General features: G+C 43.9%; 1 protein-coding gene across 10 annotated transcripts in view; it reads right to left on the bottom strand.

Annotated features, from left to right (window-relative positions):
• LOC149355336 (uncharacterized) overlaps positions 1-27158 on the bottom strand; it is a 290308-nt gene that overhangs the window by 225535 nt on the left and 37615 nt on the right. For 7 of the 10 annotated variants that reach the window (XR_016291491.1, XR_016291492.1, XM_089583767.1 and 4 more), the window contains exons 4-6: positions 3938-4151; positions 3296-3410; positions 1314-1980 (exon numbers count right to left, since the gene is read on the bottom strand). Coding sequence is in view for 1 of the 10 variants with exons in the window: in XM_089583771.1 (XP_089439897.1) it covers positions 1314-1383; positions 2329-2347; positions 3296-3410; positions 3938-3976 (243 nt within the window). In the remaining 9 variants the exon portion in view is untranslated. Of the gene's footprint in view, positions 1-1313; positions 1981-2328; positions 2348-3295; positions 3411-3937; positions 4152-27158 lie in introns of all 10 variants that reach the window. The other 3 variants (XM_089583765.1, XM_089583771.1, XM_089583764.1) reach the window with 2 other exon arrangements.

Raw genomic sequence — 27158 nt, 5'->3', positions numbered from 1 at the left:
CGACTCTGGCTATGAGAGACGCCGTAGTGAAGGGCTCCGGAAATTTCGACCACCTGTGGTTCTTTAACGTGCACTGACATCGCACAGTACACGGGTCTGTAAGAAGGGGTAAATTTCAACAACTGCCACAAACAATGTGTGACTCCTATTTAGATAAATGACAAAGAAATGATGAAAAAAATTCTAAGCTTGTTGCTTTTAAAAAATTGAAAAGCTAAAATATGTCGAACAGTAAAAATGTGGCACAAGCTGAACCAAATAGCAAACAATACTTGTAAACTATCTGAAATTTTGAGTATCGCAGACCAGTAGTAGGAATACACTTCTATTTTCGTGGTAAAAATAGATATAGCACGAGTCATGTCCTTCCTACAATGCTCCAAAGGACACTGGCACAACACTATAGGTTTGATAATTAAAAGCAAAAGCTTGAATATTATGCCACAACAAATGAAGAAATATAAAAGTTTATGCCGTTTTGAAGTAGCTCATTACCGTATGTATTCGTGTAAGGGCCGCACTTTTTTTCCGCGGTTCTCACAGGGTACAGCCCTTACATGGAACCGGCGTTTTTCCACTAAAAATTTCTGCTACAGCACAGCCCCGATTACGCGTCCCGATACCCATTTTTATAATGAATGAGCGCAGGCGCGACGAATCCGCGCGATCTGCGCGATTACCACCTGCAGTAAGACAGGTTGCTAGCAGTTGCTTGATCACTGTATTACTTTACTGGGAAACTTCACGTGATCGTAAGTTAAGATCCACCTAAGGTGCGGCACTTGTGACGGCTTGGAGTGGCGCGTCACCGCCCAAAAACGTGCCATTCGCATCTTCTTGCACGGTGAGGCACAACTAACAGGATAACGTTTTGTCAATCCTTTCTGGTGCGAGCGCCGAGTTAGCTAGCGTCGATGACGGACCGCGTGTGCGGAATACCAGGCCAAGCATGATGCGCGAGACGACGCATTCGTGGTCGTAGCGATTTTTACGCGGCCAAAATTATGCGCGCATGAAACAGTTTTTGGCTCACTGTTTGTTTTTAGAATTGCCGGCGGACAAGTTGGGGGTACAGCCCTTACACGGGGGCAGCCCTTACACGAGTATATACGGTATTAGCACACCCTTCCTTGCCCAAGACCGTATCCAAACATCTGTGGTCAAAAGTTCTGACTCAGCAGAAAATTCAGCAGACTCGAGACTAAAGGAAATTAAAACTGGTAGATGCCATTAAAAGGACAAAGATACACAAAGGTGGATCGAGGCATATGCAAAATAACCCAAGTAAGACTGGCAACAGACCATGGGCTCACCTGCATCAGTAGAAGCTGAGACGTAGACCAGGGCAAACAGCAACAACCACTCCATGAGCACTGCCCTTCTCTGAAAAGTAAACAAAGCAGGAGACAAGTACGACAACCCATGGGCCCAGTATGCCACCCAGTGTGCCAGGCACCCTGAAGGTAAAAAATAATGAAGATATATTAACAGAAAAGTGTAATAAAAGGACAACAGGACAAATAAATTCGCAGACTATCTCTTCTTTGAGAGTAGATGTAAGCAATGAAATGCACAGCAGGAAAGGTGCACCCTCACAAATACTCATAACCACACTCAAGTTTTTAGGAGCATTTCTCAGTTGCTGTTTTTCTTTCCTTAGCTTTTCTTTGTGAGCGACAGCGCACTCGGCTTTCTTCCCCACTTTTTATGTATGGCAACCACCGACATCAGCCCTGCTACACACTTGCACCTGGGCCGGACACTGCCACCTGCACTTCGTTGACCACCACCTCAAAGAACAAATTAGAGTGGCTTAATGGCTGCACTGATGGATGCGGCACTGGCATGCACATTACATAATGATGGAAACTCACGCGGTGCTGTCACCTCTCTCATCAAGTGCCGTCAGTTCTGCGTGCGCACCTCTCGAGCTGCAGGACAACTTCTTCGGGCCATGCACTGGCTTCACCTACCACAGAACTATAAAGACGCAGAATGTATAGACACCAGGGGGCGAAGGAAAGCTTTTCCTATGTTCTTTTAGGTTCGGTTCATTGCTCTCCTCCGTTCTGATGCCAAGGTCACCTGTGGCACACTGGCAACAGGGGCTTAAAATCGTTTCATGCTGCTAGCACAGCACCAAGCATTGTGGGCTGAGGGTAACAACACTTAAGGGCTGCGACAAGTACCATTATGTGGAAGTCACATCTACCATGCAGACATGGATTGAAAGCAGTGCATCCATCAGACAACCCAAATAAACATATACAACCTTTGTGTTTTATACCCTCTTGCAAATTTGTTACCAACAACTCTTCCCACTCTTACCTGCACAAAGTTTCTTCTTCTAAAAAATAAGAAAAAGAAAGAAGCAAAATATTTACACACCAAGGCCTTGCCACACTGGCAAAGGAACCAGCACTGAAGGCAAGAAAAATTGGACCTTTTCAATTCAGCACGAAGACAAACTTAATGTGAGCTCATTGCAAGGCCATGGCTCCAGCCAAAAGCCTTCCATACAGCATAAAATATCTGCTTGCTCTTCCATTATGGTGCATTCTAGATGCTGCCATGATATAGTGTGACTTTGACTGCTCATAAAAACCAATCTTTCGAAGGACAATCTATCCACTCATAATAGAAATGTTGTCTAATATACACAAGGTTTCATTTATTTGTAAGATGCACTTATGATGGCATAGTATACCTGACTGTATATGCTGAGCAGAACATCTTAACTTCTGAATTGCAAGCAGCATTAAAAAAAGGTTTTTCACGTTATATGAAAACAAAGACCAAGCAGCAAGTGTAAGATTTTGCTTTGTAAGAGGCAGATCAGCTTCATTTACGAGCCACACAATTATCACAACCAATGGTGTGGGGTTTAACCTACTGGAGCTGCATATGGGTTATGAGAGATGCTGTATAGTGGAGTGCAGTGGATTGCTTTAAAGATTTAGTAACTACTGGCACACCTGGAGCTTGGGCCAGCTTGTCGTGGCCATTGCCAATAGCCAGTCACCAGAATTAATTACACTATATGGTTTGAATGTCACTTAGTGCTTTCACGCATTTCCTTCAATGGTCCAACGATCTATAGAACTCATCGCTGCTCACATCAAAGCTTGTCCTAAGGCTTTTCGCCATCTGCAGTACCACATGTACTGTACTGATTGCAACGAAGGAGATGCAACTTGGAACATTTTCTAATATCTGGGACAAAAAAGAATGTGCACACAAATGCTTCAATTGCAGCTTGCCACAGAGGAGACAAAAAAAAAACACAGCTTGTAACCTTGAAGTATGCAGGCCAGGTGTAGCATAGGCATAGTTAGAAACCATTCCGACTGCCAACTTGTCGACCGAGCAGCACTCCGAGATTTACGGCAGCACAAAGCAGGTGTTGTGTCCTGCACCGGTGAAGCCTCAGAGGTTGCAAAAAAAAGTCTATAAATTATTCGGGCAAAGGCATGCTGGATATGTTAATTTTATACAACTCATATAAAGTAAACTTTGCAAATCCAAAATAATCTACTACTAATACAGAGTTTGCGTATGTCCCTTCATTCTGCAATGTTCACTATCAAAAAGAACGAAAGCTGACCAAGATATTTGTCTACTCAATTCTTTCTGTCTGGCTGTGAGCCTTTGCAGGGAATTAAATATAAGTGTCTGTCCTTCAATTTTTGCAGATCTGTCTCTAAGATCATGAAGCAATGCTAAAACCGCATCGCTTTTGCTATATGGAGATTTTTGGGCCCGTGGGGCAGTTTTTCAAGGCATTTTGTCATTCGGCCCTGGATTCAGCTCAACATCCATGGACAACAACACTTTCATCATACAGAAACACTCATGCACATAGTTCAAAAGCAGCTGTGGGCATGGGAACACAACAGGGAATGCATTATGTGAGCGTTGAGAAGAAATGTAAAAAAACCTGAAACAGCCAGAAGCAGAAGAAAGTTGTCAGCCGCATTGTAGCATTGTCCCCATGACCAGCTGTGGACGGCACTAGTCACTTAGTGGGAGCCACAGGGACTGGCGTCAGTGTGACGACTTGTAAGTCAGCAGAGCACACGTTACTTCACGCTTGTCTGCCTGCAGCACTGATAAGGTGCCGTGGAGGAGCCTGGGCTGGAGATTGTCTTGAGCTGGAAGAGGCAGAAATGGAACAGGTTTGTGAGCTGCATTGCAGAGCTGTCCCCAAGCCCACTACCCAGTGTCGCTTCATGTGCCACTTGTGATGATGTTAACATCACAAAGTGACACATGACCTATGAGGGACGCTGCAGTGAAAGGCTCTGGGTTAATCCTAGCGCTCTTCAACATGTGCCAACATCGCACTGCGGGTGAATTCTAGCGCTCTTTGTGCCAATGTCGCACTGTACATGGGTAGTTTTGAATTTCACCATCACCAAAATATGGGCACTACAGCCGGGACCGAACACACTATCTCAAGATCGGCAGCCGAACACCGAAGCCACTGGGCCACCACGACTGGTATGAAATGTATGTAGTTAATCAGATATTTAGCTACCACAATAGGTACAAAATGTATGCACCTAATTAGATGTTTGTCAAAAAAGTTGTGTTTTGTTTTGTTGGGTTTTATGGTACAAAAGCAATTAAGGCCATCATACACTTATTGCAAGGTTAATTGTGTCTCTTTGGTGGGAGGGAGTTAGATTTTTTTTTTAACACTATAAATGGTTTAGAAGTGTTACTTCTCTCAGGAAACTAAAACAGATCAAGTTTCAACCAGTGCATTATCTTCTAGGATCAAGCTTAGGTGGAAAGGGATGTGTTCATTACAGAATAGAGTAAGATATTTTTTCCCGAGATGTTCAAGTTGTGGCATGAGAATAAAATGTGGTTTACTGTGAGCTCACCACCCCGCTTCTCACAGAAGTTTGTCCTGTTTTGTCAATAAGAAGTATCAGGTGCATGTGTCCAATACAAAGATGGCATTAAATTACTTCAGAAAAACATTCTTGGTGTGCGCATGTCTTCCATTCTCCTACGGTGGGCTTTACCAGATGCAGCATAATATTTGCTCCATTATTCCATTTAGCCTGCCATTGATCTCGCCCCCCCCCCCCCCTTATGTAATACCCTCGCATGAGGGCCCTTGTATTGTAAATAATTTTTAAATAAATAAACTTATGCTGTACTAACTTGATGCAATCTCTGAATGGGACTGAAATTGAAAATTGGTTTTTGAGGAAAGGAAATGACGCAGTAACTATCTCACATATCTCAGTGGACACCCGAACCAGGCTAAGGGAAGGAATAAAGGAGGGAGTGAAAGAAGAAAGGAAGAAGGAGGTGCCGTAGCAGAGGTCTTCGGAATAATTTCGACCACTTGAGGATCTTTAACCTGCAATGACATCACACAGCACACGAACACCTTTTGCATCTCGCCTCTACCGAAACGTGGCCGCCACGGTCGGGTTCGAACCCGAGTACTCTGGCTCAGTAATAGAGCTCAGTGAATGGGATGAGCATTTTTTAAATTTTCTTCTTCCAAGCTTGTGCAGCATATAAATCAGCTCTCTCATTTCTGACTGTCCCAACACGGTTCAGAACCCAGCAGAATTTTATTGTGCATCCGTGTGATGTGGATTTTCCAATGTTATGAATCATGCTTCCTATTAAGGCTTCAGCTGCATTTCTGAAATGTAATGCTTGTGAGTAAGCTCAGAAAATCAGTATAGATAAAGTGGTTTTGATATCCTGATTGATTAATTTTCTTATAGCTACACAGACAGCATAAGATTTGGCAGTAAAAATGAATGTGCAGTTTGGCAGCCTTACTGTTTATTCCCAGTTCCCTTGTACAACAGCACTTACAATATAATTATCAGTTTTGAGCCATCTGTAAGAAATTCTGTACAGTTGATATTTTTTTCTTTTAGAGCTAGGTATTCTTGTAATATGTAATATGTTTTAGAGCAGTGTTTGCTTTTTACAAAAATGTGTTAATCTGAAGTCAAATAAACAAAATGAAGCTGTACCAGGGGGGCACTGGATTTTGTCTTGACGCAATATTATGAAGGTATCCGTTATTCCTAACTCTTGGTGTATATCTGCGAAGAGGAGTAGTAAAGGTCTCATGGATGAGGGTTTATAATTGAACAGAGTTTTGCAAGTGCACGTAGTAACTATGGGGTACCAGGGGTGCCCCAGCAGGGACCTTATTTTCAGGACGTATGCACACATAAGCATTTTATTTATTTAACAAATGCTGCAGTCTGAGGGCCAAGCAGAGTGGGCAAGGTAACAAGAACAGCCTACGAGAAAAGTAAATCAAACTGTGAAGAAGATGGTCATTCACCTAGTCACAATGCCATCACTCAGAGTGAGCCTGCTTAGTCTGACCAATCACAGACTGTATTTCACCGCTGCAACCACTGACCTAAGCACTGACCTAAGCACCTGTTACATTTCATAGGGATTCTGTAGCACCAACTACCACCAAGCCAATCGGTAAGTAGCACCGCTAAGACAATCGGAGAAGAAATGTGGGAAGAGCCATCTTTGGGAGTGTTACTCAAAACTTTCGCTGTCAACGGCGCAGTGCAAGTTGTGAGAATGTGTTCTACAAAGGCTGAGTGGAACAATTACGACGCATAAAAATCATTCATCATCTATCAATAATGGCAGACCACAATAGAAGAGCCGCAAAAGCGTTTTCGAAAACTCAACCAATGCTGCGTGAATTAGTTCACAAACAACAACCCCTGCCTGAAAAAAAACTGGAGCGGACACTTAAATTTCGCTTTCAGGGTATCATGCGATAGCGTAATGGGTTAATTGCCATATATGCATAAGGTCATTCTCTCCTTTACATACATAGATCCCTGGAAGTCCTCATACCACTCTTGGTGCAGTGGGGCAGCAGTTAAGCAATGCGCCACTACCCTGTGACAGCAGGTGCTCCCAGTAGTGGGCCTTGTACGGCCCAGGTTCCTCTTCCCGAGCAACCAATCATTAATTTAACTGCCACATGCCACAATGGCCAGTTTTCTCACAATCTGGTGGGCAGGTTGTGATCACACCGTAAGGTCACGTGACCTAGGCGGCCCACCTACCTCCTCAGTTGCTCCCTGGGCACCACCCGCCAGAACCTTGCTCGTGATTTTTCGCTCACAACACCAACAACGCCGATGCCAGGTTTTTTGGGTAACGAGGCCTTTAACGCTATCATATTAAAAAGAAAATGCACTTTATCTCAAAGCAACAAAGATGACTGCTTTGGATCTTCACCCATACAGCATCGTCGAAGACCATGGCCTCAGTGCACTGATGAACAAAATGGTGCTGGTATATAACTCGCTGTCAAATTCAAAACTAGTGCACGTGCTTGTCCATTCCCTGTACAGTAACACAATAGCAAAGTTAAGAGATGATATCCGCAATGCTCTTGAAGATTTTTTAAGCACAGAGTTTTTAAGCCTAACCTGCCACTTCCCCACTTCACAGTGCAAGATGATACAGTTCACCTTGAACATGCGCCAAAGGCTTGAGCTCACATGTCTAATAACACTGCCACTTTACTAGAGTTGCAATGCGCCAAGTGGGAGATACCCAATGATTGTGTCACGGACACTGCAACAAACAATGGCCACAACATTCGAGCTGCAGCAGAATGTTGCCATGGTTGGAGCGGCCATGCTTTGTTCACATGCTTCCATTGGCCATTAGTGATGCAAGGTCGTGCACACCAACAAAGAACAAGCTGCGCAAGAAAGCAAGTGCAATCATTGGACACTACAAGCAGAGTCCTGAAGCACAGAAGAGATTCGAGGACTGGCAGAAGCAGCCGAATACGGACGTGCTTTACACTGTTCACAACATTGAGACACAGTGGAACAGTCTGTACCTTATGCTTTCACGGTTGCTTGAGTTCAAAGAAGTCGTGACACTTGAGCTTGCCTCCTATGACACAACTGTTGATTGCTCAGACTCTTTGGAGTGGAAAGATGCAAGTGAATTCGTGGAGGTACTAAGGCCATTGAATGAAGCAACTGTGATTTCAATACTGAAAAGTACCCCTCACTTTCGTGCCAGATTCCATTTCATTTATCTTTAGAGTAATGCACTGCCTTGAAACCATAGATGGCAACCATAGTATTGCTAAAAACCTTTTGGACTCTTCGGAGTGGAAAGATGCAAGTGAATTCATGGAGGCACTAAAGCCACTGTTACAGCGACAGTGATTTCAAGTACTGAAAAGTGTCCCTCACTTTCGTGCCAGATTCCATTTACTTTTGGAACACTGCAGTGCTTGGAAACCTCAGATGGCAAATGTGGTATTGGAGGAAGAAGAAGGGCTCGAGCTGAGACGTGTTTGTTCTGAGCTCTGTGTTTTATTCTTGTTTCCCCTGTTCACGGTCACCTAGGGAAGGCTACGAACTGCCTTCTGTGCAAACGGAGGTCAAGGACACCCCCCCTGGACAGATTTCCAGCAAGGTGGGCGAAACCTAAAGTAAGAAAACCTAACCGACAACCCCAGGCTCAAGCTAGGCTTAGCTCTGCGCTACACACCTGTGGCATTTCAGCTTCATCGGTGGCAGTCATGTGGTCTTCTCCTGCCTCCATGTCACTGCAAGCTTCAACGGCTACGGACTTCCCTGCTGGAGCGTCTTCTGACTCTGCGATTTGTGACATGGATAGCTCCACCACCCCCGTGCCTCTTGCACTGCTTGAAAGAATTGTGCCCGTGGCTCCAGTTACGTCTCCCCTTCCAAAGTCAACAGTACCGGCCGAGCCACTGACACATCGTTGGATGCCTCACGGAACTGTGTCTTCCCTACCAAGGATACCAATTGAACCGACTGAGCCCCTGCCACCTCAACAGAAACCCCCGGTGAGTAGCGCCTCAGGTGCGCGTCTACCGACTTCAAAACTGTTCCGCGTCACCATCAAGCCTACATTGCGCTTTGACATAAATGCCATCCCTCTCCATTATGTTCAAGCCACTATTTATCACGTTCTGGGCTCGTCGAACTGCTGTGAGTTTGTCGTTCATCGCCCTTCCAATACTACCGCGGTGAACCTACCATCCTTAGCGGCCTCGTGGATTAAATGATTTAGCAGGCTGTAAGAGAAAGGGCTAAAAATTTTTTTTGCGTGAAATGCGTAAGAGAACAGTTTTATCAAGGTTTAATTGCATATCCCATTTTACGCACCACTGATGAACAGCTAGAAGCGCATTTTGCACGATGTAATCATCCTTCTGTTTATTTATGGTCTTAAAAAGTATGCAGTCATCTGCAAAAAGCTTTAAAGAGATTTTTGAGGATAGAAGCCAACAGATCATTTATATAGATTATGAAAAACAGTGGCCCCAAGACGCTGCATTGGGGTACATCTGAAGTAATTGGAAGATCGTTAGATCTACAGCCATTAACGTCTACATATTGTTTCCTGTGTTTAAGATGTGCATGAATCAAGTTGACAAGGTAAGTAGAAATGCGAATGCTATTGAATTTAAAAATGAGTTTGCTATAAGAAACACTGTCAAAAGCCTTGCGGAAGTCTCTAAAAAAAGAGCATCAACCTGCCCGGATTTAGCAAGAACAACTTGGAATTCATTCCTGAAACCGTGTTGCAAAGGGGATAAAATGTTATTTTTAGCTAGAAATGAATTAAGGTAACCAGAGACTATGTGTTATATTAACTTTCAACAAGAAGTAATTGAAATTGGTCTGTAGTCAGAAATACTTAGCTTATCTCCTTTTATATGGATCGGTACAATGCCTACCATTTTCCAGTTCTCTGGTCTTCACCAAAAAGTAAAGAAACTTGAAATATCTTTGTTAAAAACTCGGATAATGCAAGCCCATCAGGACCAGAACATTTCTTATCATCAAGTTTATGCAGCATGGACAGAACATCATTCACAGAAATAGCCGGTACATTACCAGTATCTTCCCTTCGAATTCTAGCTGTAGTTGCCCTCTCTGTCAGAAACACACTTTGACAGTAGGAGGTAAAACCTTCTACAATCATTGTGCAGTCAGTCACAACGTCAGCATCAATTCAAACTTTACTCAACTGCTCACTCTTTCGACCTAAAAAATTCCAAAATTTTTGGAGATTACTTCTGATGGACTCAGGGAGCATAACGTTAAAATAATGAAGCTTCGCTGATTTTCACTTTAAGGCAAGTTTCTGTTTCAGTAGTTGGAACTGTTGTCAGGAAGGTATCTTTTTCTTCCTACATCGCTTCACTTTGCGTTTCAGTTGAAGAATTTCTCGACTTATCCAAGGATTGCGATGGTTGATGTACACTTTCCTAAGTGGAATAAAATGTTCAGTACTGTACTGCACTGCATTCTTAAGTGATGCCATAAACTATGAACGTCATTCCCACAAGAGCTGCTTAACAGCGATTGTAAGGTGTCAATAACTGCATTATCATCAGCACAAACATAGTCCTTTATCATTTTAGCTGGATGCATCCCTGAAGAAACAGGCAAAGCACAACAAAAGTATAAAAGACAATGATCTGAGATTCCCGGTTCAACATCAAGCACTCCATCGAAAAAGGTTTGGCTAACAAAGATTAGGTCTAGAACAGATGGCTCTCTGGCGTATTCACGAACAGCTTGCGTAAGGTTTAATGAAAATATCAGATCTAAAATAACATCACATGAGGCACATAGGACATACGACGGTTTGTCCCAGTCGATGGCAGGGAGATTAAAATCACCGGTAAGGATTAAATTCCGATTCTGGTAATGTAATAAACGATTTAGAGGAACTCGCAAAATGCCGAGGACAGTGGCGCTCACAGCCATCTTGGAGAAACATAACAAACGAGCTACCTCCTCATGAAGCATCTCCAAACAGTACTGTGCCACATACTGGTGTCGACGTCCCACTAAATGTGCACACCCCGGCAGTGGACAAAATAATGGCGCTCATGGAGCAGTTGACCACCCTGATTGTTGAAGCTCTCCGACTTCGCCACTGATAGTGCATCACCTCTGGTGGTGCAATGCCGAGCCTTTGCTAATAAGTCATCTGAAGTGAATATCCACCTGCGTGATGGTAAAGACAAGGTCTGGGCCTTCCTTCTTCAAGAGCACAATTGGATCTGTTTCCTCTGCAACAACCACTTGGGCACCCCTGTTGGAGATTTCAACAGTGCTCACACTTCATGGGGCTACCCTTTGGATTCCTCCTGGGGTGCTCACATTCATGGCATCTTTCTAGATCATTCATTTCAACTTTTCAACTACTAAATCAACTGCAAACTTCAACGCGCCCATGGGGTGGTCCATATTCACTTGATTTGTCTTCCCATTTTTCTTCCCATGTACCCCCATTTGAGCAAACTGTGCATGCGGTACCTGGCCATCCCTGCTACTTCTGTGCCAATGTGAAAGAGTGCTCAGCTGCAGGGGGTAGTGTCTCTGTGTAGCAAACGTTTACTTTCCGAATATGTCGAGCACTTTATCTCCATGCATCAAAGTCTGTACTAGTTTCATTGCCACCAGTCAAGTGCCCTTTCATACTATTTTTGCAAAGGTCCTCATTGCCCAATCTATTTAACCATACTACCAGTTGCACAGGGTACTGCTATATATTATGTCATTTTTGTTGATACGCAGTCATACTTCACCTCATTGTGTTCAATTTCGCAGGGCCATTGTCATTCGTCATGTATGGCAGGATTAGATGCTGCACACTTTACGCTGTCTAGCTAAACAGCTTACAATTCTATGCAATTGGAGTTTAATTTAGTTTTCCTTTCTGATATAAACAAGGTCAACAGTGTCCGCCAATTTCTTTTATATTTTGTCATTTTTTTCACTGGACAGATATTCTACAGTCGATTCGATATTTGAACGCATTGATTCTGCATATTCGTATTTGAAAATTTTGATATTTGCACACCCATACTTGTAGCCAAGGCCTACGACATCTATTAAACACACTGATACAAGAAACGGGATTATGATTCTTGCATATTTTCCACCTAAGTAACTATGGATGATGTGGAATTCGGGGAAGGCTACCTTTCTTTTGTGTCAGCTGTACACCCAAACTATAACCAAATATGGTGTAACTCAGGGTAGTTCACCACACAAGGTTACCCTAGCTGCACATGAAAAAAGAAAAACCAAGAAGGGAGAACAAGACAGGAAAGTTTTGAGAAAGATGATAAGAAAGCGAACGATGGACAGGAGGACAGGAAAAGGCATCTGCTTATTTTCCCTGAGTGGGTCAGCCCGTAGGTGTCGTCTACAGGAAACTGGGGCCAAAGTGGTGTGTTGCCTCCACCGAAGACCCTTAAAGGTCCGAACACCCAGTGTCAGCTCAACCACCGGGATCCCCTTTTTCCCGGATATGGCTATGGCATGCAGAGTCCATGGTGTCACAGAGTACACAAACACCTGCTTTAACAGATGCCCCCTGCGGGGGTTTATCGCAAGAATAATTCCTGAGCCATCTCACAAATGACCAAAAATCGCCAGCTATGTGAACACCATACAACTATTTGCATCATGAGGTGTGAATACACATGCCCACATGCATTCATTACCAGTGCTGAGACGCTCAGTGGTGGATTGAGTTGCTGTGGAACAGATTCAACACTCCCCAGTCAAAAAAGACCAATTGGAACTAGCCACAACCCAACTAGAACCACTTGCACCCTTTTTTTCATCATCATCCACTATCCATGGCAGGACAAAGGCCTCTGTGCCAGCTGTAATCATGTTATCCCTGCTAATCTCGTCCACCCAAAGAACTCTCTCCCATTCTCTGCTACATTTACTTTCCCTCTGAACCTACTCCATAACCCAAAGGGAGCATTGGTTATCTTGCCTTCACAGTACATGTTCTGCCCAACCCACTTCTTGATTTCAGCTAAGACACTGGCACCTCGCATTTGTTCCTCGACCCACTGTGCTCTCTTCCCATCACCTAAAAGAACACAGAAGACAATTTGAAGTTGCTTGCACAGATAGATTACCATGTTAAATATAAAGAGGCTGTCTTTATGACAATGGAGCTTTCATGAGCTAGAAAAGGTATGAAATACAGGTATATCACCAGCAACGGCTGTTTTTGCAAACAAGTTGTGGTGACGTTGGATGTGTTCAATTGGGCTTTTGCCGCATGAGGCAGATTTAGGGTTGCATGACAGTGGAACGAAACACTGGCCCATCAATGCAACGGTTTGGTCCACGACCCTTTTCTTACGCAGTTCACCCCAAAAAGCCAAGCAACAGGATGGAGGAAATCTTATACAGATTAAAAAACCGGGGGTACCTGGCAGCACTGAAGATCGAACGCAGCATCTCCCGAATACGAGGCGTATGCTCTACCACAAGACCATCACTTCAGTAAAAAGGGCCACAAGCGGGCTTTTATCACAAGAGGCAGATTTAGGGTTGCTTGATGGCAAAACGAATCACTGGCTTGTCAATGCAACGGTTTGGTCCAAGAACCTTTTCCCAAGCAGTTCACCTCAGAAAAGTTCAGCACTACGCCAGGGGAAATCTTGTAAACATTACAAAACCGGCAAGAAGTCCTGACAAAAAAGTAAGGCACCCTTCAATACCTCAAAAATTGTTTTTTTCAAGGATCCATGGAAATTCCAGGCCTCTCAAGGCCCCTGAAAGTTCCTTTTTTACAATCAAGGGTTTCCAAAGGTTTCAAGCACCCGCAAGGAAGCCTTGACAACTAGAAGCAATGAACTCCAAACGTAACGGCTCAAGTCAGTTGAGAGACTGTCACTGCTGCCTAATGTCCATGTAAGTCATTGCATGAAGACCACGAGCTTATAAAGAAAAAGGTTGACAATACCTAAAACAAGCAACTCTGAGACCAAGTCAGAGCCAACGCATCGCATGATGGTCAATGTAGACAAGTGAAGCCAGCCAACCTCATCAAGGAGGATGGTCTGCGACATCAGCTGAAGAATCCTTCATTATTTCACCTCTATCCTGTGGGATATACAGATATCCCTCGCCGCCCCGCGCTGAGTCACGCCACGAAGCGCCGCCGCCGGGCGTGGGGAGAGGGGGGCCACGCGGCCACTCTCCTCACCCCCCCCAGCTCGGACGTGACGTCACGCCTACGCTCTGGCGTCTTAGGAACGGGGTGAACGACCCCTCTTGGTTGCAACCGGTTGCTCAAGGGGGTGCAATGTCGTAGGGGTTTAAAGGGTCAGTCTACTGAATTTTATCGACCATATTTTCTTTGCGGCAACCGATAGCTCTTTACTCAAATTACCGTTTAGCCAGCTGTGGTTCCAAGGAGTGCGGTAGAACATTTTAAAATAGAATTTATTAATGTGGGAACACATCTGTATGAGATGGTAGTCTCATCTGGCAACCATCTGGATCTCCGCCGCGCGGCGACAAACATGGCGGCGCCCGTCGAAGCCGGACCTGTCGCTTCGGACTGAATTCTCGTTGTTGCTGCCTTTTTCAGTGCGTTCACTGGCCATAAATGGGGCGCCTGTCTTTCGCTTCGTCTCATCTCGCCTATAAGAAAACATACAAGCGATAAATTTGCTCTATTTTAATAATTAGAGTGACGATTCTGCCGCTCCTAGGCTTAAGTGGAGAGTCGGTTTGTTTACAGCAATGGTTCCCGTCCTGACGACCAGATGGCGCCACTATAGGCTGAGTTTATTTTTGCGTCTCTGCTAGCATACGCTGAACTAAAAGTGGGAATGTGCCTGCGTTTTGCGTACGTGTAACTATAAATATTCATGTGATTTACAGAAAAAGCGAGCGGTATGCCTTCTACAGTTTACTAAAACAAAACGTGCATTTCTCTGACATTGGGGCATACAAATCGTACGTAGTATATTCACTTATGCTTCTACAAAAAAAGACTACCACTTTCTTGAAGAAAATGAACGTTTGGGGTCGCCACCATGCATTTTTACGCGACTTTTAACGTCGAAATAAAATATAAATTCCCGCCTAAACCGGGCGCAGATCCCTCGTTATTGATGTTATAGGTTGCCAACTACCAGAATATGCCATTATTTATATACTCATCTCGGTGAGTAGACTGACCCTTTAAGGAGAGCTCACGCGGGAACAAAGGCTGTCTAGTCTCTCCTCTCGCCGCGGTGACTGCCCGATTGCCCCGCCGACCCCGTCTCCTGCCCGCGCCCTCCCGGATTATCCAACGCCAGTCGACGACGACCTGGTAAGCTGCTGAACCATATATTATCGGATAGAACATTCTTCCGCAGTGTGCTTTGCCTTGCGCTAGGTAAATAAACGGTTTCCTAGCGTACTCTGTTCGTTGCCTACTTCGTCCGAACCCGCCGTGGCTGTGACTCTGCGCCACGGGTTGGGGACACGAGAACGCCCGCGCATAGCTGGCACGGAAGCGCGCCTTCCCGGCCGGCTGCTCGCGGGTGACCCCATAATCCAGAGGAAACACACTACTGATCAGAAAGTTCGATGTTGATCATGCCCCCTTCCACAATGTCAGTACTCATTATTTCCCAGAGGCCAAGGGTATCTTTACCTGCTCAGTTTTGTGCAGAAAAAGTGTAGAAACATAGCTTGACCAGAATGACCATGTCTGAGTGTTCGAAACTGGAGCAACCCAATGTTGTTGTGTTATGTTCGGTTTTATGGCACATGGGCATCTCAGGCCATCATGCACCAAACTCAAGGCATAGGGGAATTGTTTTCTGCAGAATTTTACAAATATTAGTACTGGTGGTGTAGAGGGCCTAAAATATTGTTTTGTATTTCCTAGTGATGAAGGAAGAAATTTTATGAATGGTTAATATCAAAACCTTTAAAGAAGGTCGGGTAACCTCAGCAGCCATCCTTGGCAAGCAAGAATGTTGAGCCTCCCAACAAATCAAACAAAACCTCAGCCTTCTTCCCAGGAATGAGAAGGTGGCTGAAAAGTATCAAAAAATGATGCTAAGCAGTGGGCAAAAAATTTAGTTTGTCAAGGAAACTTGTTTTTTTTTTAAAGTTAAGCACACAAGGCATGTCGACAATTGCATCTTCTTCAAGAGTAACATTGGGTGTGAAGGAATGTGTTTAATATACAACTGAGAAAATATATTTCCCTTAATTTTTGAGTTTCGTACATGAAGTAATGCACCGGCGGCAATCTTTGAGACAGTTTTCACACACCTTGGTTGGTCACCACCTCAATCAGCGCATCGCTTTTGCAACCTCATCCGATGCGGTCATTCAAGAAAAAAATTATGAAAACGCGGGAGGGGTCTTCTCAACTAAGCAGATGCATGCCATCGCTTCCATGTTTGAGGAGACAGAAACGGGAAAAACTGACTGTTGGCTTCCGTCATGTGTAGCTATGAAACACTGATGAAAGCTCCCGAAGTGTCAGTGCTGAGCGTAATTAAGGGACTTCCAACTTACCCATTTAGTACGTGGATGCGAGCACGTCCGCTTGTCCACAGCGCAAAAATCGCGGGATGTGCGGGGCCGCGCTAACGGCTAGCTAACAGCTTGCACGCGTCCCGCAAGCGGCTCCGCGAACAAACGCTGAAGTCGAGCATGCACCATGGAGAAAGTTAGAAGCTTGGCAGCATGCGCTGTCAGCACGCTGCCGACTTCGGAGCTTACCGCAGGCAATTGAACCACGCCCGGGCTCATTCCCATGGCAACGACGACAGAAGGGCAGGCAAGGAAACATGGCGGAGTATGGCGCCACCACCCACCGCTGACGTGGTTACAGTGTTCAGCTACAGAGTCCGAGGTCGGCTAATAAAATTCCGGCCGCGGCGGCCGGGTTTTGATGGAGGCGGAACGCAAAAGATACCCGTGTGCTGCGCGAATATGTCCGTGCATATTTGAGAACCACTGGTTCAGGAATAATACTGCTCTGCCATCACTTCGTCATAACCGAGTTTTTGTTTATTTGATTTCTTGTTTGCTTTTTTGCTCATCTTAAAATGGAGGATGGAGGTCATTCTGGGGGCTGCTCAAGTTGCTCAAGTTCGGTTGCGCAAGTTGCTCGGCAGGCAGCTCAAACCAACACGACTCGGACAGTAATCAAGAAAGCTATCGAATGAGCAAAGAAGCAGGAGGTCTTCGCCGACAAGCTCTTTGCCCTTATGGCCGCAAAAGTGCGCTACTACAATGACAGCTCCAAAGACTGCTGCATCCTGAGGCGCATGCAGCTGAGAAGCGTGGCCTTCAAGGCATCAACGATAAAAAAACGAGTCGCAGAAGCGAAGGCGAAACTCGCGGCGTACGAAGCCAGTGCCGGATCGCGATCTGGGGAAGAATTCAGAGGCGACGCGGCACAGCCCGCTAAGCCTGACGCAGCTGCGGTCCATTGTGCCCAACACGATGACCGCGAAGTATGTGAAGCTTGATTTATCAAGTTAAACCACCTTCCAATCATCTGGTACAGTACAGTTTTGCAAGGACTGGCTGAAGATTGCACAAAGTATCAGAGATAAGTACGTTTCTGTGCTCTCCAAAGACTGAATTTATACCAAAGGAATCAATAAAAATAGATGAACGGGAAACAAGTTTATGCTATGAAATGGGCTTAACCAGTCTGTGTGGCACGTGAGAACAACAAACTACATGATTAAACATGCTGCAACAGTCAGTGTGAATAACAGGAACATCACTCTGGTCAAGGAGTTCACCAGCACTCGGCTAATGGACATGGACCACATTCCAGAATTTCACTATTTAGAGAGTCTAGGCAGACAACGGTAGCGGTCATTTTGCAACAGATTGGATCCCCGCAAACCACTCTCCAAAATCGGGCACATCGTTCGAGCACTGCCGACATGCACCCAGCAGCAACACCCTTTCCGTGCATTTGCATTTCATGAAAATGGCAAGAACTAGAGGTCGTGAAAGATTTCTGTTCAAGAATTGGCGGAAGTGCTTCTTCACCTCAGCAGCATCGATGTGCTCCTCCCACAAGGGACGATCGCCTGGACATTCCCTTCACAATTCAAGAACTGAAAGCAGCACGTTTTACTTGTACGCACCCTTCGTCCCCAGGAGTTGTGTTGTGTTTAACAGCGCATAAGCGGCTAAGGCTATCATGCGCCAAGGTCACGGTATAGAAAATTGTTTTATATAGGATGTTATACAAAAGTGTAAATCAACGGCGGTGTAATGGGCCTAAAATTTATTTCATGCAACCTAGTAAAAATATGACAAAATTTTAGGAGTGACTTATGGTTAAAGCTGTGATGAAGGTTGGTAACCTCTGCAACCATCCTTGGCTGTGCAAGGATGTCGAGGCTCCTAACAAATCGAATAAAGACGTCAGCCTTCTTCTCAGGACGAAAGAGTGGCTGAGGTGAGGTTCAAAAAATCTGCTTGTAAAAGCTGACCATTATTTATTACATCTACAATTTGTCTAAAACACCTGCTATGTTTAAAAACTTAAAAATCTGTAAAATGTCAACAAGTGCATGTTCACCTCAGAGCAAAGTTGGGTGGAATGGTAAGTGTTCATTATAAAAAACTGTAAAATGCTCCTTCCTCAGTCTTTCTAGTTTTCTGCATGAAAAGAAAACATGGTTTAGCGTTAGCTCACCTTCGCATAGTTCACATTGTGGCTTGTCGTTTTGTTAGTAATAAATTATGTGTGAGGTGTGTGTCCTGTACGAAGACAGCAGATAATCACTTCTTTGAAATGTTCCTGGTGGGTGCAGGACTTCCATTCACCTAAAACTGGTTTTACGAAGTGTAGTTTGTTATTTGCTTCATTATTCCATATGGACTGCCATTTTTGTCTTATGTTATGATGACGTAAGTGAATGCAATCTTTGAACAATATATTTACTTTTTTATTTGCTAGTCACAAGCTTGAGCAGCGCAGAAGTCTGCTCTGTTGTTGCTTTTAATTACAATATGACTCAGTACCCAGCAGAGTTTTATGTTTTGTCCTTGAGCTGTGGCTGTTACAATGTTTTGTATGTGATTACAATTCTATAGTGGAGAGCAGTAAGTAAACTTTGTGAGTCTGTGTAAATAATACTGTCTGTGAGCTTCTCGTTTACTTTGGTGAGTCTGTGTAAACAATACTGTTTGTGAGCTTCTTGTTTACTATTTGCTGAGTGACTACACAGACAGCGTAACATTCGGCAGTGAAGATTGTTGCACACTGCGGAAGTCTTATTATTTCATTCCAATTCCCTTGTACCACTGCACTTGCAACATAAGCAACTGTTTTTAGCCATCTGTATAAAAAGGTGTGAAAGTACTGCATTTTTCCTCGAGAGTGAAAAAGTTCTTGTATTATATGCTGTTGTGGAGTTTGTTTTTTATGGAACTTTGTAAGAGTGAAATCACAGATTGCAGGAGAAAGGTACCATGGAGGTTATCGATCTCGTCTTGGAGCAATGCCAGGTAATGTGTCTAGTATGCCGAGGTATTCGCACACCTCTTCAAAACGCAAAAGCAGTGGCCTAGTAGTCTGCGGTTTGTTGTTAAATTGTGTTCTTGATGGGCACTTTGTGACTGTTTGGTGACAGATGTGTTTAGGTAGTGAACGGATTTTTAAAATGTATGAACACGTGAGCATCGTTCTTCTGTCTGTAAGTGATGGTTTGTTTATTTCTATATAAAGACTTTATGGGCGATGTCCTGTATGCACCAGTGGAAAGACACAAACCTAAATTATGTACCGGGTCCAGTCATTTCAGATACGATGGTCTCGCTGACCCATATACTATACATCCATAATCCAGCTTTAGAGCGCACTACAGAGAGATGAATTTGTAAAAGACATGACCTATCAGAACCCCAGTGCTTTCCAGGAGAGTACTTTAAGTATATCAAGTGATCGGGAAGCTTTCTTTTTCAATGCATTTATGTGAGGCAGTTTTTTGGCAGTTTTCTGTCCAATGTTATGCCTAGAAATTTATGTTCATTTTTTACATTTCGTTCAAGTGTAGGATGGAATCTGCCTGTAAACCTCGTTTGAGCAAGAAAAAAATGGCCACTGTTTTCTGTGGAGAAAACCAGAAACCATTTCTGTCCGCCCAGGTTGCCAGTTTATTTATTGTTAACTGTATTTGTCTTTCACATGTTGATATGTTGGATGATGTGCAAGCTATCTGGAGGTCATCTACATACACTGAATATGGATCTTGGGATTATTTTACTAAGAGAGTTCATTTTTACAACAATGACCGTGGTGCTTAAAACACATCCCTGAGGTACCCCATTCTCCTGGATGAAATTCTTCAAAAGGGTTGAACCTAGGCGTACATAGAATGAACGGTTAGATAAGAAGTCTTTTAGGCAGTTCAACATTCTGCCTCGGATGTCAAGCTCTGCAAGGTCTTGAAGAATCCCGAACCCGAACCTCCATGTTGTGTCATATGCCTTCTCTAAATCGAAAAATACAGCAAGACAGTGTTGCTAATGAACAAAAGCTTCTCGGATAGTATTTTCAAAACAAACTAGGTGATCTGTAGTGGAGCATCCCTTTTTAAAACCACACTGATGGCTGTCACGAAGTTCACAGGATTGAAGGATAAAAGTTAATCTTATGTTAAGGACACTTTCAAAGGATTTGCCGAGACAACTGGTCAGGGCTATGGGTCTATAACTACTAGGAGAGGTTGGAGGTTTCCCAGATTTAAGAAATGGTACAATATTGGCTTTTTTCCAGGCTTCGGGTATTTTCCCCGATACCCGAAACTTTGTTAAAGAATCTCAAAAGTGCCTCTACAGCAGGTTGGGAAAGATTTGCTAGCATTGCATAGTGTATGTGGTCGGGTCCTGGAGCAGTTTTTTTGCCGGCAGACAGTACTCTATTCATTTCTTGGAACGTAATTAATCTATTGTACTGTTTTTTAGTACCTCTACTTGTTGGGAGTCTTTGCTTTCCAGAAAGTTCTACTTTTGTGCTTTAGAAATGACTGGGTATAATGTGACGAACTAGAAACTGCAGCGAAGTGCTTCCCTAATATACCTGCCTGTTCCCCTATACTTGTTTGTGTACAAGATGGTGCCAAAAGTGGAACTGTGAATGGCGAGAAGTTGCCATTTAATTTTCTTACCTGCTCCCACATTTTTTTCTGATGTGATCTGACTGTTAATGGATGAGACATAACTCTGCCATGATGCTTTCTCGGCACTATGACAGACGTACCAAGCTTTAGCTCGTGCCTTTTTAAGATTTACGAGGTTCTCTTGTGTGGGGCACCTTCGAAAAACGCCCCAGGCTTTATTTTGTCGCTTTTTTGCATCTTAAATGTCTTGTGTCCACCACACTTTGTGATTTTGCCGCATCATTCCAGAAGACTTAGGAATAGCAAATGTGCGGCAGCTAAGATACAATTTGTGAATTTTTCATTGATCTCATTGATCTCAAGATTTTCTAAAACTATTTTTTCTAATGTGGCTTCTGCTCTAAAAAGTTGCCAGTCGGCTAAAGGAAGCTTCCAACATCACGGTTGTGTAGGGATGACTTGTGGTGTGGATATTAAACTGATTATTATGGAGAGATGATCACTGCCATAAGGATTGTCAATAACATCCCATTCAAAATCGCTAAAAACAGAGGAGGAGGTAAAAGACAAATCTAGACAGCTCATTTTCCCTGTGGATAGGAAGCAGTTTGTGGTTTTGCCGGAGTTCAAAAGACAAATATTATTGCTCAGAATAAAATCCTCTATAACCTGACCACGCCTGTCAAATTTTTCACTCTCCCAGAAGGATGAATGTGCATTCAAATCGCCAGCTACCAGATAAGGCTCTGGTAGCTGCTCCAAAATATTTTCTAGTTCTTGTATCGTTACTGTTAAGAGGGGATCAAGATATATACAACATACTGTTATTGTTTTGTGTTTGAGCAGTGTGGCCGCTACAGCTTCAAATTCAGTTTTTAGTCTATGCTCACGAGCTGGAACATCATTTTTTACTATGATAGCAATGCCACCTGAGAGCCGGCTTGCCTTCTCTCGGTCGCGGCGAAAGATTTTGTTTCCTGAGTACCTTTGTGTGTTGAGGACCTAAGTTTGTTTCTTGTACGCACAAGGCCACAGGTGAGAATGTGGCTAACATGTCTTTGATGTCACTTAAGTTATTAAATAATCCCCTGCAATTTCAGTGTGCCATTGCCATTATGATTTTTTGGGGACGTATTTTGAAAACTTAGGTCTCTATTTCTTTAGGGCCAGTTACTGGGATTTTTCCCTTTTTTGGTCGAGAGCTCCCCCGCCGCCAGAGGTGAGCTCAGAGTTACGTCCATCGCTTCACTGGAGGCTCGAGCGCCATGGAGAACCCACGGTTGTAATGTGTGCAGGTCTCTCCCGACTGAGGAAAGCCTTGCAGGCGGCCGACCCAGAGGCTGGCAAGCCCTTTCTCGAGTGTGGCAGGGCAGCCTTCGCTGCGTCTGCCCCGGGTGTGGATGGCTCTGCCTTAGGCTCACTGTGTGTGGCCTGAGCAGGTGCCAAAGCCTGGTGTGATGCCCCAGGCTGTCATGTATCGGCACCTATATACAGAGACACCTTTCCGTCGCCCCGAAACCGACTTCCGACTACATGGTACGAGAATATAAGAGAACCCCTTCACCGCTCATTCCCCACCCAACCAGGGCATCTTGGGAACACTGGCGGTCCCTAAAATTTAGAGATTACCAAAACACATTTTATTTAAATCACCTCTTCGATTTCGCCTTTGTGACTCTCTTTATATAGCTCGGGCTCCTGTAGCTCAGTATCTTCAAAAGTACAGTTAATCATGGCTTCTCGACAGTGCAGTGAGCAACTTACGACTATAGACTATTATGATGACGTCGACCTCTTCTGATAAAAAGAGTATGATAAAAAAAGTGCACTCGGATGGGTTGAGAACGCTTCGTATCTGCATGGACACAAATTGGCAACATCTTCGTTGCTATGTTGTGTTGTAACATTCTTGCAAGCGCAGCATTCTACGAGAAAGAAGGTATACTTGCACTACATAGAATTTTTGTAACTTTTCTGGGGCGCTATCAAAGGGACCTGTGCCTCTACAGAATTTTTTGTGCCCTTGGAAGAGTCTGATGAGTTTGTCGAGCACCATTTGCCCAACAATTTGTTTCAGGGCATTTATTTTCAAAACTACAAACAACCCCTTTTTGGCAGCTGTGCTTAATAGGAGACGAAGTGCTCGTCTGTCTTTTCTGGGCATGATCGTGAGAGAACTTTGTGCTGATCCATTCGGTTTTCTCACTCTTTGCTTTTCCTGTACAACCTCTCCACAAGGCACACGACAAAGGTTGTGATCGGTCATTACTTCCTCTACCCATATATCTGCAACCTTACCTAGCCTTTCTTGATACCAGTGTATTAAAGCGAATTCAGCGGATGCAGTCGAGCCCACTTATATCGACCGCAGATATAACGAACGCTCGCTTATTATTTATTTATTCATTTATTTATTTATTTATTATTTCTCAAAGGTCCCTCTAGGGACATTACATGAGGGGTGGGGATAACACGGCAAAAAATATTATACATTAATAAGAAAATGGACAAAAATTACGTTGATCAATAGGCTTCCTTGATAGTGGTCTTGAACAGTCGATGATTCACGATGGTGGCCACTTCAGCAGAGAGGTCATTCCAGTCACGGGCAGTCTTTAAGAAAAATGATTGCTGGAATGTGGTGGTATGTGCACGTTCAGGGTAAACAGCATTCGGGTGCGTAGGTAACTGCAATCGTGATTTCAGACCTGAGATGCTGGTATGATAGAAGTAGTCAGATGAGATGAACCTGTCAGCGCGATTCTGAACTGACTCAATGGTATTAATTAGGTTAGTCTGATGGGGATCCCAGACAGAATTAGCATATTCAAGTTTAGATCTGACGAAAGTCTTGTAAGCGAGCGATTTGAGAGAACTTGGTGCTAGAGCAAGGTTGCACCGAAGATACCCAAGGACACTGTTTGCGGAGTTAGTTATGTTGGTGACATGGAGAGCAAGTTAGATCGTGAGAGATAGGGACGCCTAAGTATTTGTAATGATTGACCGAAGAAATTGGGCGGTTATTAATAGTGTACACTGGCACGATGAAGTTGGGGCGACGGTGAAAAGAAATCAGTGAGGTCTTTGAAATATTAAGAGACATGAGCCACGTGTTACACCAATGTTGCACTTATGAAAGGTCTTCTTGAAGAGCGACGATATCTGAATAATTTGTTATGGGGAGATATATGACACAATCATCAGCAAACAGTTGGACATTGGAAGAAAGACTAAGTGGAAGATCATCAATATATATTAGGAAAAGAAGGGGACCTAGTACACTTCCCTGTGGGACGCCAGACTTCCCAGGTGAAAGAGATGATGAGTGACAATTAGCATAGACGAACTGATGACAGTCAGTTAAAAAGGCACGAATCCAATTAACGATGAAGGGGTGCAGATTCAGACGGGAGAGTTTGTGTATTAAGCGGCCATGAGCAATTTTATCGAACGCCTTTTCGAAATCAAGGAACACAGCGTCACAATGACTATTACGGTCCAAGTACGAGTGTAAATTGTGTAGGAAAAGGACAAGCTGTGTCTCACATGAGCGGCCTTTAAGGAATCCATGTTGATTAGGATGGAAGAAATTTACAGAAGTTAAAAAGGCAGCAACATGCGAGTACAAAAATATGCTCCATGATTTTGCAGCAAACACAGGTGAGTGAAATCGGGCGATAATTTAACGGGGATGAACGGTGACCTTTCTTGAACACTGGAATGATTTTGCCGATCCGCCAGTCATGTGGTAAAAATACTGATGATAGCGATTCCTGAAAAATGAGCGACAAGATCACACTGCTAATATCTTTAGTATTCTTGAGAACTTTAGAATTTATGCTGTTGATACCAGAGGACGAAGTATTGGTCAGCGAGTCAATAATTTTTGCAATGCCTTGAGGTTCAAATGATATGTTTTCCATGAGTAGATGATCCAAAAATGGGATGTCGGGAAGGTTATCGGCAGGTTCATTAGTGAACACAGAAGAAAACGCAGAGTTAAGGACACTCGCCACATCAGATTCATTAATCAGAAATCCGGAATTATCACAGAGGGTAACGACAGAAGGTTCATGAGGCATAATGGTTTTCCAAAATCGCTTGGGGTTATTTTGTAGCATTGATGGTAAAGTGTTGGAGAAGAAGGTACGTTTTGCTTGTGCTGTTTGCGTGTTGTAGAGTTTTTCGGAGCTGTAATACTTCGTCCACGCTAGGGGAGAGTTAGTGAGCTTAGCCTTTCAAAATAAGCATTTTTTCTTGTTATTTAGTCATTTTAACGATACGTTAAACCATGGAGAACCAGCCCGCTCGGTTATTTCTATGGTTGGTATATGTAGCTTTAAGAGACGCTGAAATTCTTATTTGAAAAGTATCCAGTTTGATTCGACGGAGCGAGAAGGAAACCCAGGTGTAAACTTATCTAACAAGGTTGTTAAGTCGCAATTTATGCTTAAGTAATTGCCTTTCTTCTTTTCTTTTGTGATTAATCATGCTGCAAGAGAAGGTAGTGTGAACTGCCAAATGATCACTCAGGCCATGCATGCAAGTTATAAAGGAAAAATTCTCTGGATGAGTCGTTAGAACAAGGTCCAAAATGTTGGCGGAGTGATCTGTTACATGCGCAGGAGTGGTAACTAACTGTGTTAAACCGAACGTAAGGCACGTGTTCAGGAATTCGCTTGGTAGTGTACATTTGGTTAGCATGGACGCTGTATCAGACCAGTTTATTGACGGAAAGTTGAAATCGCCAAAGAGCATGACAAGAGTGTTTTGGTGTGTGGTGGTTATGGTGCTCAACGAGTCATGGAAGAGAGATACAAAGGAACTATCATAACTGGGCGAGCGGTAGCAGACACCAACAATGACGTTTGGAAAACTTTCAGTGCAAATGAGCCAAATCATTTCAAGCGGGGATGAGATATCTATGCGGGAAGAACGCAGTTCCGATTTCGTGGCTATAAGGACACCACCACTGCGCATGCTGTCATCTCTGTCTTTGCGAAAAACGTCGAAACCTGATAGTGAAGGCAGAATCTCAGAGTCACGAATGTTTGAACTAAGGCACGTTTTTGTTAGTAAAACAATATTGGAAGAGGACGAAGAAATTAGGCTGCATAAGCGATCTCGTTTAGGGATGAGACTTCGAATATTGGCTAACAAAAATGACAGAGGATATGGGTCATGATGGCTGGTTTTGCGCTTTGTTGCGACTGGTTGCTATTTTGTTAGTTCAGTAACTTTGTCGAAATCATGGTCAACACGTAAATTTTGTTTCCCACGAGAAGCCTGTCATATCGCAGTTTAAATTTTGTTCTGAGATTTAGACTGAGGCCGAAGTCGACGAGGCGTTTACGAGCAAGTCATGTTCGGGGCGAGAAATCCTCAGCAATACTGAAGCCACTGTTCTTCAGCTTGCCACTTGCAGAGATTATTCGCTGCTTATCCTTGAAATGAGCAAACTTAACAATTATTGGCCTCTTGCTGTTTTGAAAGCCGCCTAACCGATGAGCATGCTCAATATCTCGGGGTTCAACAGATTCTTCCAACTGCTCAGCACAAAGGTCGATGGCATGTTTCTCGGAAACATCCCATGATTCTTGCCTTTGTCTTCCAGACTATAAAATATCAAATTACATCGACGTGACCTGTTTTCCGCTTCGTCAATCCGGGCAGACAGTGTCAAGACGAAATCCTTACACTCCTTAGTCGTGGCCCTGATGCTTTCTACTTCATTTTTGACGGCAGAGAAGCACACACAATCGGTTTCAATTTTCGTCAGTCGCGTTTTCAATTCGTTAAAAGTTAATTCATGTTCGGTTAAAGTGGAGCGAATGGTTTTCAATTCTTCAAGCATAGCTGCCTGCCCGGACTTGATTTCACGTATCCCTTCTAGCAGTTGGGCAAAATCTTCATGAGGAGGTCCAGGATTAGTCTCTACATCACCAGCTAATAATAGTAACTTCAATAGCATGCAGGCACAGTCGTACATAATGAGACATGAGCTGCGTGGGCCCGGCAGCACAAATAAACAACGGTTGCTAGTACGCTTAGCATACAGGCAATAACAATTCGTTACCTGCACAGCGAAGAAGCGAGGCAGGTTAGTGATGCCCACCGTAGATGTGCTGCCGAGCCCACTGAAGGGTGTGCCGATGTGCGAAGGGAATATATTGGCTGTCCGTGA

This window comes from Amblyomma mixtum, chromosome 3 (assembly GCF_055824585.1).
Source record: "Amblyomma mixtum isolate Tamu chromosome 3, ASM5582458v1, whole genome shotgun sequence".
Lineage (NCBI taxonomy): Eukaryota > Metazoa > Arthropoda > Arachnida > Ixodida > Ixodidae > Amblyomma > Amblyomma mixtum.
Note: the sequence above shows the minus strand (reverse complement) of the source record. Positions and strands in the feature narration are given on the sequence as shown.